Here is a 16492-nt window from a genome sequence, read left to right on the forward strand (position 1 = left end):
ACGCTCAAAGCAGCTATCAAATGAAATAAATGTCTCAATGTCCCAGTCCATCTCAGCAGCTCCATATGACGTCCCCACCTGCTTGCAACAGAAGCTAAAGAAGATTACAGCGGATAAAGTTCTTATGCTCAACACACCACTGAGACGTCATGTAGAATGGATCTTTCTTCATCACTGACATCGGAGACTGTTTAATGACTCTGAAGTGCTGAAAATACCATTAATATCATATTATTACAAGATCTTGGTTGTATAATACCATATCTATTATACATTTCTGCACCCTTGAGTCAAAATAAGTATTTTGTGCTAGACTAAGTGTTTTCTTTTTATGCATGTTTATCCCACATTACAACTGCAAAATATAGTTCTAATGATATGAGGATTTAAAAAGCGCAATATTGCATGAAATTAGGCCTTTTCCGTCATATACAGTAAGCTTCTTGTAGCTATGGCAAGACACTACAGGGAAAACTGATTTTCAAGAAATACAATAAAAATGTTTATCAAAATTATTTTTTGCCTAGTATTTATTGTATTGTAGATACAACTATTTGACTTACATAACATAAATAGCCATTTCTCTAGTTCAATTTGATGCTTTGCATTCATGCTAACTTCAAACCCACATGCTAAAACAGTTAGCTATGCTATTGCTGCTTGGGGTGTGTATAGTTCTAAGAGTTTATTAAAAACGATGTTACCAATGAGTCCAGTTATCAGTCATATCCTCTGTTACATGAGTTTTTTGTTGTGCATCGAAGGATTTAGGTGGTAAATGTGTTTCCATTGTAGTCTATGCGCATATCTTCTAATATCAGAAAAAAAAAGTTTCTGGCTAAATTAAGCACATACGTTTTTTAGCACATTTTGTGCTATCACAAAAGTCACATAAAAATAGGTGGATGGCAACACACTGTAGCTATAGTGACGGAACACTTACGTGACAGGATTATAGTACACACACACTGCAGTTGTTTTTGTGCTCAATTTAAAGTCCTAAAAGAAAAACAATGTTTTTGTCACTTTAAATCGTTCACTTTAAAATCTGATTACTCTGTTCTTTGATAAAGTTCTTGCATAAATTAGATAGTGTGGATCTTAATTCAGCAAATTATCTCTCATTGTTACTTCAGCTAGTGTTACAACTCACCCCCAATTGTGGGGTAGGTTGTAACAACGAAACTCTTTTTGACATTAACTCACACTATCTGTGATTTTGTAGTAGACGTCGGTCCAAATGAGTTTTTGTTGTAGTAGACAAATGTAACTAAATTGTATCAAAGTTTGAGAGATCTATAGCACAAACAACCACTAAGTTTACTGATGCTCAAACTAAAAATGTGTTACTTCCATCCCCGGTCTCCCCTATATACTGGAGAAATGCCATTGACACACATCTCCACTTGAGTAGCACACATTTAAGTTTTATTTTTATCTTATTCTGAATGGTTTTACTCTGTTACAATATCATTAGCCTGACTTATATATACTTTTATTCCCTATAATATTGTATTCCAAAAAACATAGTGAAAATGTATTTTTTTTCTGTCCGTTGACAGTAGCCTTTTTTTCTTATGGAGTGATAAAAAAAGTTATCCAAAAACCCTCTATATAAAAGTAACTGCCATTCTAATACGCTAACAAAATGAAACGTTAATTTTGAACCTCACTTTATGTTCAGATGTCAGGATTGATGCAAAATATTATGGTGATATCTATTGGTGAACATTCTTGCCTTAAAGGTCCAGTGTGTAGATTTTAGCGCCATCTAGCCGTTCGGTTGCCAGTTGCTCTAATGGCTCGGCCCACTGCTCACCCCTCTCCTTCGAAGAAGCTACGGTTGCTAAAGGCTGATTTATACTTCTGCGTCGGACCTAAGGCGGAGCCTCTACACTATAGACTACGCGTTGGTTTTCATTTATACTTCTGCCTCGTTGTCTGTCTTGACGTGCAATTACACATGCAGAGGGAGCATGTGAACCCCGAGGGAGGGGTTCTAGCAGACCAATCACAGCGCTTGCGTCCGCGTAGAATTGACGCATTGTTACATTTTTGGAGAGGTGCACGTCAGGGTACGCCCAAGGGGTGTGCGCGCTACGCACAGCCTACGACGTAGCTACGGCGTAAGTTCAACGCAGAAGTATAAATTGGGCTTAAAGGCCTCATTATGCTTCTGAGTCAACTCCACGGCGTAGCTACGCCGTCACTCCTACGGCGTCGTGGCCGTTTTATGGTTCTGCGTCAGGTTGAGTTGCATCGCGGTTGATCTGACCAATCACAGTCCTTGTGGTCTGCGTCACCTCGACGCGTAGTTAAAATTTTTTGAAGGTGCACGTCGAGCTACGGCGGAGCGGTTCGCGGCGACGCACAGGGGTCTGCGGGGGTACGCCGTCGATTTGACAAAGAAGGATAAAGAATAAAATTTGGACACATGCTGCTGTCCCGAGAATTTTAGGTTTTTGTGTTGGCACCCCCCCACCTATACAATGGTTTCATTTACATTTACATTTATTCATTTAGCAGACGCTTTTATCCAAAGCGACTTACAAATGAGAACAATAGAAGCAGTTAAACTAACAGTAGGACAACAATACGCAAGTGCTATAACCCCTCTCAGTTTAACTTTAGTGCATTTTTTTTTTTATAGAATAGAAGAGAAGAGAAAGTGTTAGTACTACTGAATCAAGTGCTGCCGAAAAAGATACGTCTTCAGCAGTTTCTTGAAAGTGGCTACTGACTCAGAAGCTCTGGTTGAGTAAGGCAGATCATTCCACCAACAGGTAACAGTCGTGGTAAAGGTCAGAGAAAGAGATTTTTTGCCTCTTTTAGATGGTACCACAAGACGACATTCGGTAGCAGAGCGCAAGTTTCTGGATGGATCTGGATGGATCAGCATAGCAATGATAGGAAAAGCCATGTTTCTGAAATCACAGATACTAGTGATGTCATGTAGATGGAGAAGAGAAGTGGTCCAAGCACTGAGCCCTGAGGCACCCCAGTAGCTAGATGTTGGGTCTTAGATGCCAGACTTAAAACAAGTGCTTAGACAAGGAGTTGTGTAGCATGCTCTTTAAGGAAGGGCCTGATCCTCCTAATGTTGTGCAAGGCAAATCTGCAGGACCGGGCAGACCGGCAAATTGGCACGTAAGTCTGAAGTAATGAGTTTAGGTAAGAGGGAGCACTTTCATAGGGGCACTGGAACAATCATTCATATAAACACATTAAACTTTAGTTTACAAAGACGTGAAACTCACCGAGTGGTCTGGGGTGTTCACTGATATGCTCACGCAAAAATCGCTGCAAAAGAAGCTTTCCAACAGCTTTTATCGTAGTTTTTGAAAGAATGTCCGGTTGTGAGGCTTTGGAAAAATAGGTCCAAAGTTTTACAACGAATGGTAAAACACCTGTTGGAAATCATCTTTTGCATTTTGCATGCTCATATCAGTGAACACCCCAGACCACTCTGTGAGTTTCACGTCTTTGTAAACTAAAGTTTAAAGCGTTTATATGAATGATTGTTCATCAAAATTCTCGGGACAGCAGCATGTGTCCAAATTTTAATCTTAACCGTTCGATTTAATCAGAAACGATCTTAAACAGGGCTTTACTTGTAAAACGCCGAACTTACCCTTTAAGCAATTAGGTTTACTTAATTATTCAGTAAAACTATATGTTATTGCTAATATTATTGTCACTTGTTCATCATTGTGTCAGTGTTTTATTCGCTGACTTTAGCTAGCTTTGCAGGAAGAACAACCTAGTGACGAAACGTGTTTGTCCGTTTAGGGCCACTGTAGAAATATGTCGATATAAGGTGACCTGCGGACGGCTCATTCTAAGGTAATAAAAACATAACGGTTCATTAAGTAGGCTCTTTATACACCACTGAAAACAGTTATGTTTATGATATTGCGTTTCTTAGATCCTCCTAAATATTACACAAAGCACCTTTAATTTACTTTTATACTTTTCTGTGTATGCTATTTGAGTGTAAATGCTTTTTTTTCTATTTAGAGGGCTTGTATGCACTAAAAACGTACGTGTAAACTCATATGTTGTATAAATAAAGCAATGATAACTGAATGTGATGTTTGTGTGTTTAATAAATTATTACCATGCAGGCTAACTTATCTATTATTGTGGGAGACTTTTAAAACAAGTAGAAAATGTGTGTATTGTAGCCTAGCCTACACCACATCATTTCACCCAACTGAAATCAACATTGTTTCAACGTTAGACAAGCAAACCAATTAGATCGATTTTACATTGAATTTTTGTTGATTCTATAACGTCGTTTCAACTAACTTAAAATCAACATCGTTTCAACGTTAGGAAAGCAACCAATTGCGTCGATTTTCGGTTAGTTTTGAATGGCGTATCTGACGTTGATTCAACGTTATTTCGATGAGCAAAACGAAACAGGTGTTCTGACGATTCATGCTACCCATCGCGTGCTACTTACTGGTTATGCGCATGTGCAGACTCATTTTTCTTCTGCTTACCACGCCCATAAATCTATGCATCCTTGCTCTGGACACTTACCCTGATTTAAATGAAATAACGATGTCATAATATTGTGAGATTTACACAATTATGGAAACAATAGGGAATGAATCAAGATTCTCTGTGATCGATTCGCGCTCGGGTAGCATTTTTTTTGCGAAGGCAGCACAAATCGACAGACTCTGCTATCGATTCGCGCTACGGTAGCATTTTTCGACAAGGCAGCACAAATCGACAGACTCTGCTATCGATTCGCGCTACGGTAGCATTTTTCGACAAGGCAGCACAAATCGACAGACTCTGCTATCGATTCGCGCTACGGTAGCATTTTTCGACAAGGCAGCACAAATCGACAGACTCTGCTATCGATTCGCGCTACGGTAGCATTTTTCGACAAGGCAGCACAAATCGTCAGAACACCTGTTCAACGTCGGAGATCAATGTTGTTTCGATGTCTCGAGAAACGTTGTTTCAACGTTGATTCAATGTCAGTTTGCTATCTGGGTAACTAGTTTGTACAAAAAAGTACAATAAACCTACCGCATTTATTACTCTTTTAATATGAATCAGCTATTAATAAACGGCAAACTACTTCTTCACTGCGGATTCCTGGTGGTTTAGAGGAGAATTACTCCGATTCGCCCCCTGTCGTTTCACAGAATAGCACAACGTCGAGCGCGTCAAGTATAAACGCCTCTTCCGTTTGGAGAGGCGCGCGGGCAGTCAGCTGAGACTCGCGCTCGTGCGGACGCGTCGAGTATAAACAATAAGGCTTAAGACGGGACAAACATATCGTCGTCTGAGACAGCAGAGAATAGCCAGAGTAAGCCAAGAGTGTGCTGTCACTGTTTCTGTACAACAGTCCATTATAAACCACATCATGGATAAAGTTTACAAAGCCATAGACAGGTGAGGATCAAGGGTCATAATATATAATATAATAATAGTAATCAGCTGATTGTCTCACGAACGTAACAGCACATTTCTCCCCACATAACAAACCCATAATACAGCGAGGGAGAACCAAATGAAACTCCAACTACATATTTTTTTCTAGCAGGGTAGTAAAAGTTTAGCTGGTTAATATGAGCTGTTATGCTGTATGGCTGTGGCTGAGCTGGTTAAAGCGTAAAGCATTGTTTATACTCAACCAGGAGCGGAGCCAGACGATGTAAACATTCGGGGCTTAGCCCAAACCTAGGGGCGGTCCAGGCAGGGGCATACTCCCTTGGAGATTTTTTCCCCATTTACGTCAGCTAAATGCACTATTTTTCAGGCTGTTTGAGATATTAGAAAGCCTAAAAATCTATACACTACCTGGGAAAATTATGATAGTTAGGCCTACTCAGTAAAAAAAAAAAAAAATCACAGAGTAGAGCCTACAACCTATTTTGTATGTAATTGTTCTCCAGCTGTAGTGAATCCAAAACACCAAAAATGTTAAGGATGACTCATTTTCACCCCTGGCAACTAAAAAGAGGCAACCATTATCTGACTATTTTTAAGTTTGCCTAAATAGGTAAAACACAGTGGTATCTGGTTGCGTGTAAAACTTATATAGCAGCCCTTTTAGACTGGGGCCAAAACGCCACCATAACTCGCTGAGAATAATTTAAGTCTCATGTGTGCAATAAAAGTTCCAAAGACCTGTGTCTTATTATTAAATATGTATACTTTTTGTTCAGAATTGCTGCATTAAATATTGATGATATTGTGCAATATGTTACAGTAAATTAATGATGCGTTGCCCAAAAAGCTTACATATAAAATTGTGGACAGTGATATTCATTTAATTAGCAATACTCTGCTGCTACCATTTATTCATTATCACTGTTCACCATAACAATTCCTTTAATTATGTAAATACTAATATGTTTATTACATTATTACAGGCGCATCTCAAAAAAATGTAATATTGTGGAAAAGGTCATTGTGCTGCACCACCAGAACAAAACTGACAGATTGAATTCTCAGGAAACCTTTGCAGGTGTTTTGAGTTGATTAGCTGATTAGAGATCTTGTCAGGTCGTATAAAAATTCTTTGTTCTAAAATTCTAATACATTTTGAGATAGGCGTACTGGAGTTTTGATTTCCATGAGCTGTAAGCCCATCATCATGATTAAAACAATAAAAGGCTTGAAATATTTAACTTTTTATGTAATGAATCTAGAATATATTAAAGATTTACTTTTTAAATTAAAGTATGGGGGAAAAATAACTTATTGACGATATTGATGCATCTGTACTTGGAATTGTTGTCATCACTTAACTGAAGTGTTAGGCCTACAACAGCAGATTCACATGTAACACTTGTCCGCGGTTCGTCTGACGCTGCTTCTGAATCTCTCTCCGGCCGGTGAGGTTTACTGTTAGTGTTCCGTATAAAAAAACTTTATGATGTCCATAATAACTTCAGCCGGTTAGCCAGTAAGCTCGCTACGACGCCGGTTTAAACATACAACAGCCCGCAAGCGGCCAACCCCTGATGACAACGGCAAAGAAGATTAATTTATATTCTTCTTCGTTAGTTTTTATTGGCAGTTGGCAAACAAGCTGAGTGATGCGCGATGCATTACCGTCCGCCACGACGCACATTGTTTAATTTTTTGCCGCTCCATCAGAAATTCTGAGAGGAAATGAAACAAAGTTGAAGTTATTTTAAAAAACCTAAAAGATTCGGGGCTTTTGACAAACCATTCGGGGCTTAAGCCCAATTAGCCACCCCCCCGCTCCGCCCCTGTACTCAACGCGTCTGCAAAAATATGTGATTGTAACAGCGCGCGCGCCTCCGCATCCGCTAGACACAATTTACTACACACAAATTAGTAAATAATAATGAATAAAAATATTGTTTTTTTCTCTGGTTTTGAAAACTCTTCGCGATCGACTCAAAATGCTTCGAAGATCGACTTGTCGACCGCGATCGACGGGTTGGTGACTCCTGTAACGTTGTTGTATGGTCACTATAATCAGCTGATTGTCAAATCCATAACACAGCGAGGGAGAAGAACTAAGTTACATGAACAATCCAACTACATATTTTACACCACTGACAAGAGAAAAGGCACTACTCACGGACACGGTGTCTATGGCTAGCTTCTTTCTACGGCTTCTCTTTCAAGGTAATGATGAAATCGCTCTGTAGCGCTGTTTGTTCGCTGTCGGCTACGGTAGAAACATGAGGTCACAATATGTCGACCTCCATATAAGTGGTTGCCCGCGGTTATGTAGATATAAATGTCTCATTCTAAGGTAATAAAAAGATAATGTTTCATTGGTCTACACCACCGAACACATAGTTATGGATCTTATATTGCATTTCTGTCAATAGATCCTCATAAATATTACACATTGCACCTTTAATGCAGTTTACAAAAAATACATTCCATTCATCCATTCATTCTCCAAATCACTTATCCTCTACAAGGCAGGAAACTAATACATTTTCTTTAAAGGAATAAGATAAGCAGTAGATAGTGTCAGTGTCCCAAACTTAGTGAGACTACTATTTTATTATTATTATTAATATTAATATTATTATTATTATCATCATAAACAGACTAATAATCCATAAGCAAACTAACCACCCGAACACAAGATGGCAGTATCTCACCTCAGCTTGTTTATTTCACAGCTGAAGAAAAAGGAAGCTGATCACGTTACACGCTGACTCAATGTATTGGACGTGTTTTTAATGTGTCGTATCTGTTTTATCTGTGTATGTAATACAATCTAAGTGAAATACCATAAAAAAAAATTCGATCGGGTGGGATCAAGGTAGTGATTTTACTTTATTTGTTGACAATCGTATCTTAGCTAATTAACGTGCGCTAGCTAGCTGTACTGCAACCTGGAAATCGAGCACTACTACAGTAAGTATCACACTTAACAATATAAATATAAAGCGAAAACGTCTCTTCTAACTATTCTCTAGTGTAAGAAGTGTTGTGACAGGTAGCAGACAAAAAGTTATCGATTTAAAATCCAATACATTAATGCCAAAGTTCTTAACAGGACTGCTAACATTAACATGTTCAGTTTCAACGCATTCACCCTGTAATCACGGGTAAATCACATTATTGACCACAAAGCTGACGAATAGTCATGATTAATGGGGTTTTAGAGGAAGAGGAGGGGCAGATGATTCATCGCAAGGGTTAAAAGAGCGAGTCAGGAGATGTTTGTCCCCTAACGTTAGATACTCAAAATCAACTAATTGTGATGTTTTGGAGAGTAGACAGTAACGTTACCAGGTCTGAGGAATCTGGTGATTTCTCCCTTTATGGATTTGTGAAGATATTTGCTCTCCTCAAATTATGGAAAACCCAAGACAAAATAATGTGAGTTTATAGACTCAAACATTCATGATAAGGGATGTTGTTGTTGTGGTTGATGCCTCATGTTCACTGTTTTTCCACAGATGTCAATGGTGCCATGTTACCTCTGGTAGGATGATCAAAAGTCAAGAGCAAGATGTAAGATCTTTCTTATTCTTTCCAGTTTGGCTGTGTTATGTGCAATGACAGATCTGAATATTGTACTAAAACCCCTAAGCAATAAGATCTTATGGGTCTAAGATATTGAGGTTGGGTCATTCAGATATTGAGGCTTAGAAGATGGGCTGCAGGATTCTCTTTTTAAAGGTATACATGTTTGATAACTGTACATGTTGATCTTTAAAAAATGTTCCTTTATTTTTTCTTAAGGAATTCATTGCAGTGAGAGTTCAGGATCCTCGTGTTCAGAACCAAGGGTCGTGGAACTCATTTGTGGACTTCAAAATTTTTCTTCATGTGAGTATTTTTGATAATATTACAAGATTACAATATAATAATGTGACTCTTTCCAAGTTACAAAGTACTTCATTGATCAGTTCTACATGAAATCAGGGCCAGTTGCATCAACTGCTTCGACTAGTCTTTTTCTTCTGAACTTTTTAAAGTCTTTACATAAAGGTAGATCAGTCAGTCTGATTTGAACAGCAAGACTCATTACCCCTGTGTTAACTGCTAGTTGGTTTAACTAGTTCTTAAGACACAAGTTTATGGAACTGGCCCCAGATTTAGATGTTAAGATGACATTGTTATAAAGAATTTCTTAACAAAAACATCTATGTATAAAAGGTTTTGTTTTTTTTAACAACTGATTGGTAGTCGTGTATTGTTTACAGAAGTGGTGTTGATTGAATCATAGCTGTGTCCTCATTTGATTATTTATGTCTTATCTGTGGAGTTGATGGGAATTTCCACTCCTCTATTGTTTGTTATCTTTATCTTTTTAATGACATATGTGTGTATCAGTATCTAGAGCGCAAGGTGGGCTATGGTTGAAATTCTGTACAAAATGCAATTTAACACTCAACAAAAAAGATGCACACTGCTTGAGTGAAAAGTTTGGTATTTTGAAGATATAACACTTCTGTTAATTATAAGATTAATAAAAATAATAATCACTAGTAGGCTATACATGTTCTTATTCTTCTGTTGTTCAACAGTTGTTTTTGTCAGGCCTCATGTTAACTGTATCAATGATCTGAATTTGGTTACTTGGTTTCATTTACCAGACAAACAGTAAAGCATTCACTGCCAAAACATCCTGTGTGAGGCGGCGATACAGCGAGTTTGTGTGGTTGAAGAAAAAGCTGCAAAAGAATGCTGGTCTGGTGTAAGTTCCTTTGCACCAACACTTCCAAGTGGCAGTATGGCTGAGACAAAAGTTTGGAAACACTACTATTTTTAATTTTTTGAAAGAAGTCTCTTATGCTCATCAGGACTGCATTTATTTGATCGAAAATATAGAAAAAAAAACAGTAACATTGTGAAATATTACATATTTCTATTTGAATATACTTTAAAATATAGTTTATTTCTGTGATGCAAAGCTGAATTTTCATCAGCCATTATCATTATACAGCCTTGTCTTCAGTGTCACATGATCCTTCAGAAATCATTCTAATATGCTGATTTGATAATCGGTTATTATCAATGTTGGAAACAGTTGCGCTGTTTGATAATTTTTGGAACCTGTGATACTTTTTTCAGGATTCATCTGTGAAAAAAAAGTTAAATAGAACAGTATTTATTCATGAATAGAATTCTTTTCTAACAATATAAATATTTATTATCCCCTTTTATCAATTTTAACACAAAAGACTGACCCCAAATTTTGGAATGGGTAGTGTATATTGTAAAAAAAAAAAAGTTTTCTATTTTAAATAAATGCTGTTCTTTTTGAACTTTTTATTAATCAAAGAAAAAAGTATCACAGATTATATAAAAAAGAATAAGCAGCAACATTGATAATAAATCAGCATATTAGAATTATTTCTAAAGGATTGTGTGACACAGAAGACTGGAGTAATAATGCTAGAGACTCAGCTTTTCATTACAGAAATAAATTATATTTTAAAGTATATTCAAATAGAAAACCCTTATTTTAAATTGTAATAATATTTCACAATATTACTGTTTTTTCTGTATTATTGAATAAATGAATGCAGACTTAATGAGCATAAGAGATTTCTTTCAAAAACATTAATAATAGTTATGTTTCCAAAAATTTGAGTGGACAATTACGTCTCAACCAATCTATATTGGTTATAAATATATACTTATAGGAAATAATTTGTTTAGATATGCCAATTAAAAATTAAAATAATTTAGTTTAAATGTACTGTGTAAGCAATGTTATGCTGCCATGTAGTAGGGACTTTTATTCCATCAAAAAAAGAAAGAAAAAGCGGTGCCATTTAATTTTTACATTGTCCATTTACCCATAATGTATTGCTGTATTTTCCACAGGCCTGTTCCTGATCTGCCCAAAAAGTCTTTCTTCTCGTTTATTACCGATGACTTCATTGAAAGAAGGAGAAAGGGTCTTCAGAGCTTCTTGGATAAGTCAGTCTAACTCCTTAGTCGGTCTTCTAGGGCTCTATTTTAAGCACACGGCGCAAGCGCACTTAGGGCGTGTCCAAATCCACTTTTGCTAGTTTAATGACGGGAAAAATGGTCGGTGTGCCCGACACATGGTGTAAAATAGTTGACTATATTCTCTTAATGAGTAATGGGTGTATTTTGGGCTTTACGTGCGATAAACCAGAGTCTCATCTCCCATTCCTTTTAAAAGCTAGTTGTGCATATTACTAACACGCTCTTTTAATAACAAAAAAAATATTGCGCCATTGACTTTTGACCAGGTCTCAGTTGGTCAATAGCACAGTTTATTTCAGTTGCCTCAAAATAGCAACGCGTCAACAAAAAGCCTGACGCGCAATCGTTTTCAGACCAGCACACCCATGGGCGCACAAATGGGTGCAAACGCATGTGCTATTTAAACAACGTGGCGCAGGACATGACAACGATAACTGCGTTGTGCTGAAACAAGCAAAAAATACTTGTGCCGCGCCGGGTGTATGATAGGGCCCTTTGTGTTGCTGGTGTTACAAATGAAAGAGATAAAAATAGCATTACAGAAATATTATGTGAATGTTAAACATTTGTTTAACCCCTGCCATTTCATCTTCATCCTACAGGGTGCTGCACATGACAGTATGCCTGTCAGATAGCCAACTCCATCTTTTCCTGCAGACTCAGCTTCCTGTCAAGCACATTGAGGACTGTGTGCAGGGTCACACCCCTTACACTGTGACAGAGGCCATTCTGAATTATGCTTCCTCCAACCTCGGCTGGGTCCAGGAGGAAGGGGCCGGGCCCCAAGAATTATGGCCCACCCCTGTTCCATACGAATCTGTGGAGAGGTAAAAACTGGTCGCAATGACAAAGCAGATGATGTTGTGACATTAAGACCACTTATCTCCTAATGATATACTTCTCTTCGCAGTCCTGCTCCTCACCTCCCTTCATTACAAAGTCCAGGAGCCACATTCAGTGGACCTCCAAATGAACTTACAGACGTTTCAGACTCCGCGTCGAGACTGAGTGACGCAGATCAGATTGCACATGACCTGAAGCAGGTTATTGACCATGAACAGCTGCCTCAAGAGGGAGAGAATTGCATTAAACTAGTAGTTGAAATCCACCCGAATCTTGTTGGTTCTGTAGAAACTGAGGAAGAGGGTGGAAAGTTTGGAAACATTGGATCAAATGAGGTCACCAAAGATCTACAAAGGTATGATTGTGAATATCCTGCTACACAGACAGACGGACAAGACCTTGAAGACGAGCCTCTGCAAGGAGATACAAGCGATGAAGAAGATCTTGATCAAGAAACGTCTGTTGGCAAAGATGTTGTTGACATTACCTCAGTAGATGGAGTCATTGAGGAAAGGACTCTTGGTGATATCAATGAAGTGAAGAAGGGAGGTCAAGACACTGGACTTGAACAGGACAGCACTGTGAGACAAACCCCTAAAGAGGACCTTTATGAAGAAGAACCAAGAGTAAGGATCCATAATAACGAAGTAACTCTGGATCTCAGTGCTGTCAAGGAAGACAATGCTGAGCATTACAGAGAGAAGATACTTGAAAACGCAGATACAACTGTAGATGTTGCACACCATGATGCTTATGAGGAGAACATGCCAGATACTAAAGATCATGATAAAGTAGAATTACCAGAGGACCATATGGTCCAAGAGAATGGAGTCAGTGATGAAGACTACAGCGAAGATGCTGGAGTCCAGGAAGAGGCCATGAATGCGAACGTGGAGCATATAGGTGAGGTGAACAAGCTCAATGCAAAATGTCATCAGGCCGGCAGTGGCATTTTGATACTTGAGGGAATTGAGGAAGCAGTGAGCACACAAACCGCCCCCGTGACAGAGACTGTCAGCAACCTTTATGCAAATTCTGCTGATGTCAACAAGCTTGTATTACAAGCCATAGAGATTGATTCAATGCAATGTCAGGAGACGGACAGTCATATAATCAGCACTACCTACCAACCAGATACTAACTAATTCCCATGGGAATTGGTAGACTCATAGACTTGTGTTCAAAGAGTCCTCCCAACAGCTCTTTCTCAGTCAACATCCAAGACGTTCTTCTACTGTGATCTCAGAATGAGTGAGTGAATGTAGCTGTAAAGGGAGGAACACATCATGTTTTTTTGCGTTGGTCAACTGTTGTTGTTTTCAGTTACAGACTGTTTACAGAAGATACACTGATTGATTATACAGGCTGTGTTTTTCCCAACAAACAATGTGAACAAACAGAGATAATGCACTTACTAATGTGCCATTCAGGATCGTGAGAAAATTGCCCATGGATTCATAATTATGAATCCATGGTAGCGAGCGAGAAAGGGAACTGTACACAGAGCAGCGCATAAATCACTATGGCACCTTGATTCTAATTTTCTCCATTCTAAATCAAAATAGTTTTGTGTTTGTATGATTGTAGTAAACTTTACCTTCAAACAAGAAATACCACATGACATGCTGATCTATTGTAGCATTTTCAAAACCCAATTTTAACTGACTTGACACTTTCTAAAGCACTTCCCTTTTTTCCCAATGTTAAAAACATGTTGCATGTTTGCTCTAGTGGAACTTTGGGGTAATTTAAGGGAAAGTTCACCCAAAAATTAATATTCTGTCATCATTTTCTCACCCTTGTGTTATTCCAAACCTAAAGGACGTTCATGTGTGAAACAAGAAGATATTTGGAAAAATTTCAGTTTTTCTGTCCAATGTTGTTTTGGACCCCATTGAGATTTATTGTATAGACAAAAACCTTCAAAATATCATCTTATGTGTTCCCTTTGAATAGAGAAAGTCATACAGGTTTGGAACTCTCATCAGGGTGAGTAAATGATGACAGAATTTACTACTATCTGTTCAGAATTAGTGTGGTTGTTGAGAGTGTCTTTTTTGGTATTTAATTTCCTAGTTGCTTAATTTATGGTCAGAACACTAATTTCCATACAGAAACTTTCTGCGCTAAAAAAAACCCAGACACATTAGAAATTACAGTGCACATTGTTTGCAATGGTAATGTACTTTATTTTCCTCTTCCTAACTTAATGTTGCACAAGGTTGTAAGTACGCTGCAGATTGACTGTTTGTCTATATTCTGCTTGGATGTTACAGTGAACAGAAACGTACTCAAAGGGACTTATTGTTGATTAACAGGAAAGAGAACTTTTTTATTTCCTTAAAAAAAGGTGATCTCTTTTCACACACAGGTGTTATTTGTTTTGCAAATCAGCACAGTAAGACGATTAGGAATGCACAATAGCATTATTACAAAAAATGTAAGCTAAATTATCATTTTTATGTTTTTAAAGAATTTTTAAGTTACAGTTTTTAACAGTTGGAAGTTGCATTTTATTCTTAGTTGTGAAGAGTGGTTTTACTCTAGTTGTGGAATGTGGCTTTACATTCATTTGATGAGCCACCACACCTGTCAGGCTTGACTACATTCTACAGATGCTTACTGTATGGACGTTTGGATTCACCTATGCGTTTACTAACAGCAAACCAATAAAGACAAAGTGGCTAAAATGAAACTGAATTCCCTTTGATCCATGAGAAAACACATTGGAACTACCATTCACTATACCAACCAATACCATTATATTTATTATTTACTGACCAAGTATTTGTGGACAGACACGCATGGAAGCAGCCACAGCATTTTCGACTAAAGCCTGGAATACACTACATGACTTTTGCCCAGATTTTCAGTCCGGACAAATTGATGCTAGTTACTGAAAGTCAGAGCCAGACTGCAGATTTAATTTGACCGATTTCACAGAAAATTGTGTAATGTATGAGTTCAAAGTTTTCAAAACTTCAAAGTTTGATTCCATCCATTTGGAGGATATCAAAAATGTTAAATCTTTTGAGCCGATTTTAGAACACGTTGTTTTAATTTGTGAAAGCATGAATTGGATACAGTGGGTTAATGTTTTATTTCAAATACATTTTTTGTCAGTAATACTAGGAATATAATTAATGGATTTGTTTGTGGTGGTGCTATCAATCAAGTGACAGAGTTAATATATTTTCAAAGTAATCAACAAAACATAATACCATATTACTTTCTTAAATATTAATTTAAGTTATGCGGTCACAGTTATGGCAACAGTATTACCACAAGATGGAGACATGATATCAAACTAGGGAAAGGGAAAGACAGCTGTTACGCAATTTATGACACGATTACTGTAAATATTGTATTTTTTATAGTCATTTATATAACAATCATCAAATTAAACAAATTAATGAATGTAAGATGCATAAATAAATAAAAAACAAAATTAATTTATAAAAGATAGTTTCTTACTGGTGAAAAATAGAGCTTGATTTCTGACCAGTTTTTAGAAAGCACAATCAAACAGTAATATATAGATCAGTATCTGTGTTAAAAAGGACCCCCAAGTGCCCCCTTACAGGCCCCTGGGGGACCCCAGACCCTGATTAGAAAATCCCTGTTCTAGCTCATGAAACAGCAGGATACAAAAGTATTAAAACATCTTGCACATCTATAGTTTCCTGTTCCACAGAATTAACTTTACACATCAGCATATTCTTAGTAAAGTAGTGTGGTTTTCTGTGAAATTACACTCAATATTTGAACTATGCTCTTCTAAGTGTATAAAATGACAGTGCTTTCAGTATGTTGACAGGATCTAACACACTGACAAACAGTGCTGGGTTCAAGGCTGAGTCAACTGACCTCATTTCAGACTGTGACATCGGCAGGCGGGGTGGTTTGGCTGACAGCAGGGGACTGCAGACGGAATCATGGTGTAGTCAGCCGAAGATACCCTGTCTGAGGCGATGTCCCATAGCAGAGCCTCCCTCTCTCTCTCCACTTCCTTCAGGACAGATCTGTACTCTTCACTCTCGGGGTTCAGAGGGGTCTCTTCTGCCTCGTCTTGAGAGAGGTCAAATATCAGAGGGGGGTCATGATACTGCTGTTGTCCACTTCCTCCAGCACACGCCACTGATCCACCTGAGGGAGAACATCAGAACCACTATACCAACCAATACCAGTATATTAACGGAACAAGGAGAAAAGC

General features: G+C 37.9%; 2 protein-coding genes across 8 annotated transcripts in view; one reads left to right on the top strand and one right to left on the bottom strand.

The window, feature by feature from the left end:
- Positions 1-16492, bottom strand: part of arsg (arylsulfatase G) — a 26236-nt gene continuing 9744 nt past the window's right edge. For 2 of the 4 annotated variants that reach the window (XM_077201003.1, XM_077201004.1), the window contains exon 12: positions 14448-16425. In XM_077201003.1, coding sequence (XP_077057118.1) covers positions 16148-16425 — 278 coding nt within the window. In that variant the 3' untranslated portion in view covers positions 14448-16147. Of the gene's footprint in view, positions 95-14447; positions 16426-16492 lie in introns of those variants that run through there. The other 2 variants (XM_077201005.1, XM_077201006.1) reach the window with 2 other exon arrangements.
- snx11 (sorting nexin 11) lies at positions 8129-14974 on the top strand. 4 transcript variants are annotated; one of them, XM_077200999.1, is made up of 8 exons: positions 8129-8379; positions 8745-8847; positions 8928-8982; positions 9214-9300; positions 10071-10171; positions 11308-11403; positions 12039-12263; positions 12347-14974. In XM_077200999.1, the coding sequence occupies exons 3-8, from the start codon at positions 8959-8961 to the stop codon at positions 13422-13424; spliced, it is 1611 nt and encodes a 536-aa protein (XP_077057114.1). In that variant the 5' UTR covers positions 8129-8379; positions 8745-8847; positions 8928-8958; the 3' UTR covers positions 13425-14974. The 4 variants fall into 4 exon arrangements, with proteins under 4 accessions (XP_077057114.1, XP_077057115.1, XP_077057116.1 ...); XM_077201001.1 differs by having other exon boundaries at positions 8133-8379; positions 8740-8847; XM_077201002.1 differs by having other exon boundaries at positions 8140-8379; positions 8804-8847.

This window comes from Siphateles boraxobius, unplaced genomic scaffold, assembly GCF_051911475.1.
Source record: "Siphateles boraxobius isolate OS27281-9 unplaced genomic scaffold, OSU_SipBor_1 46, whole genome shotgun sequence".
Lineage (NCBI taxonomy): Eukaryota > Metazoa > Chordata > Actinopteri > Cypriniformes > Leuciscidae > Siphateles > Siphateles boraxobius.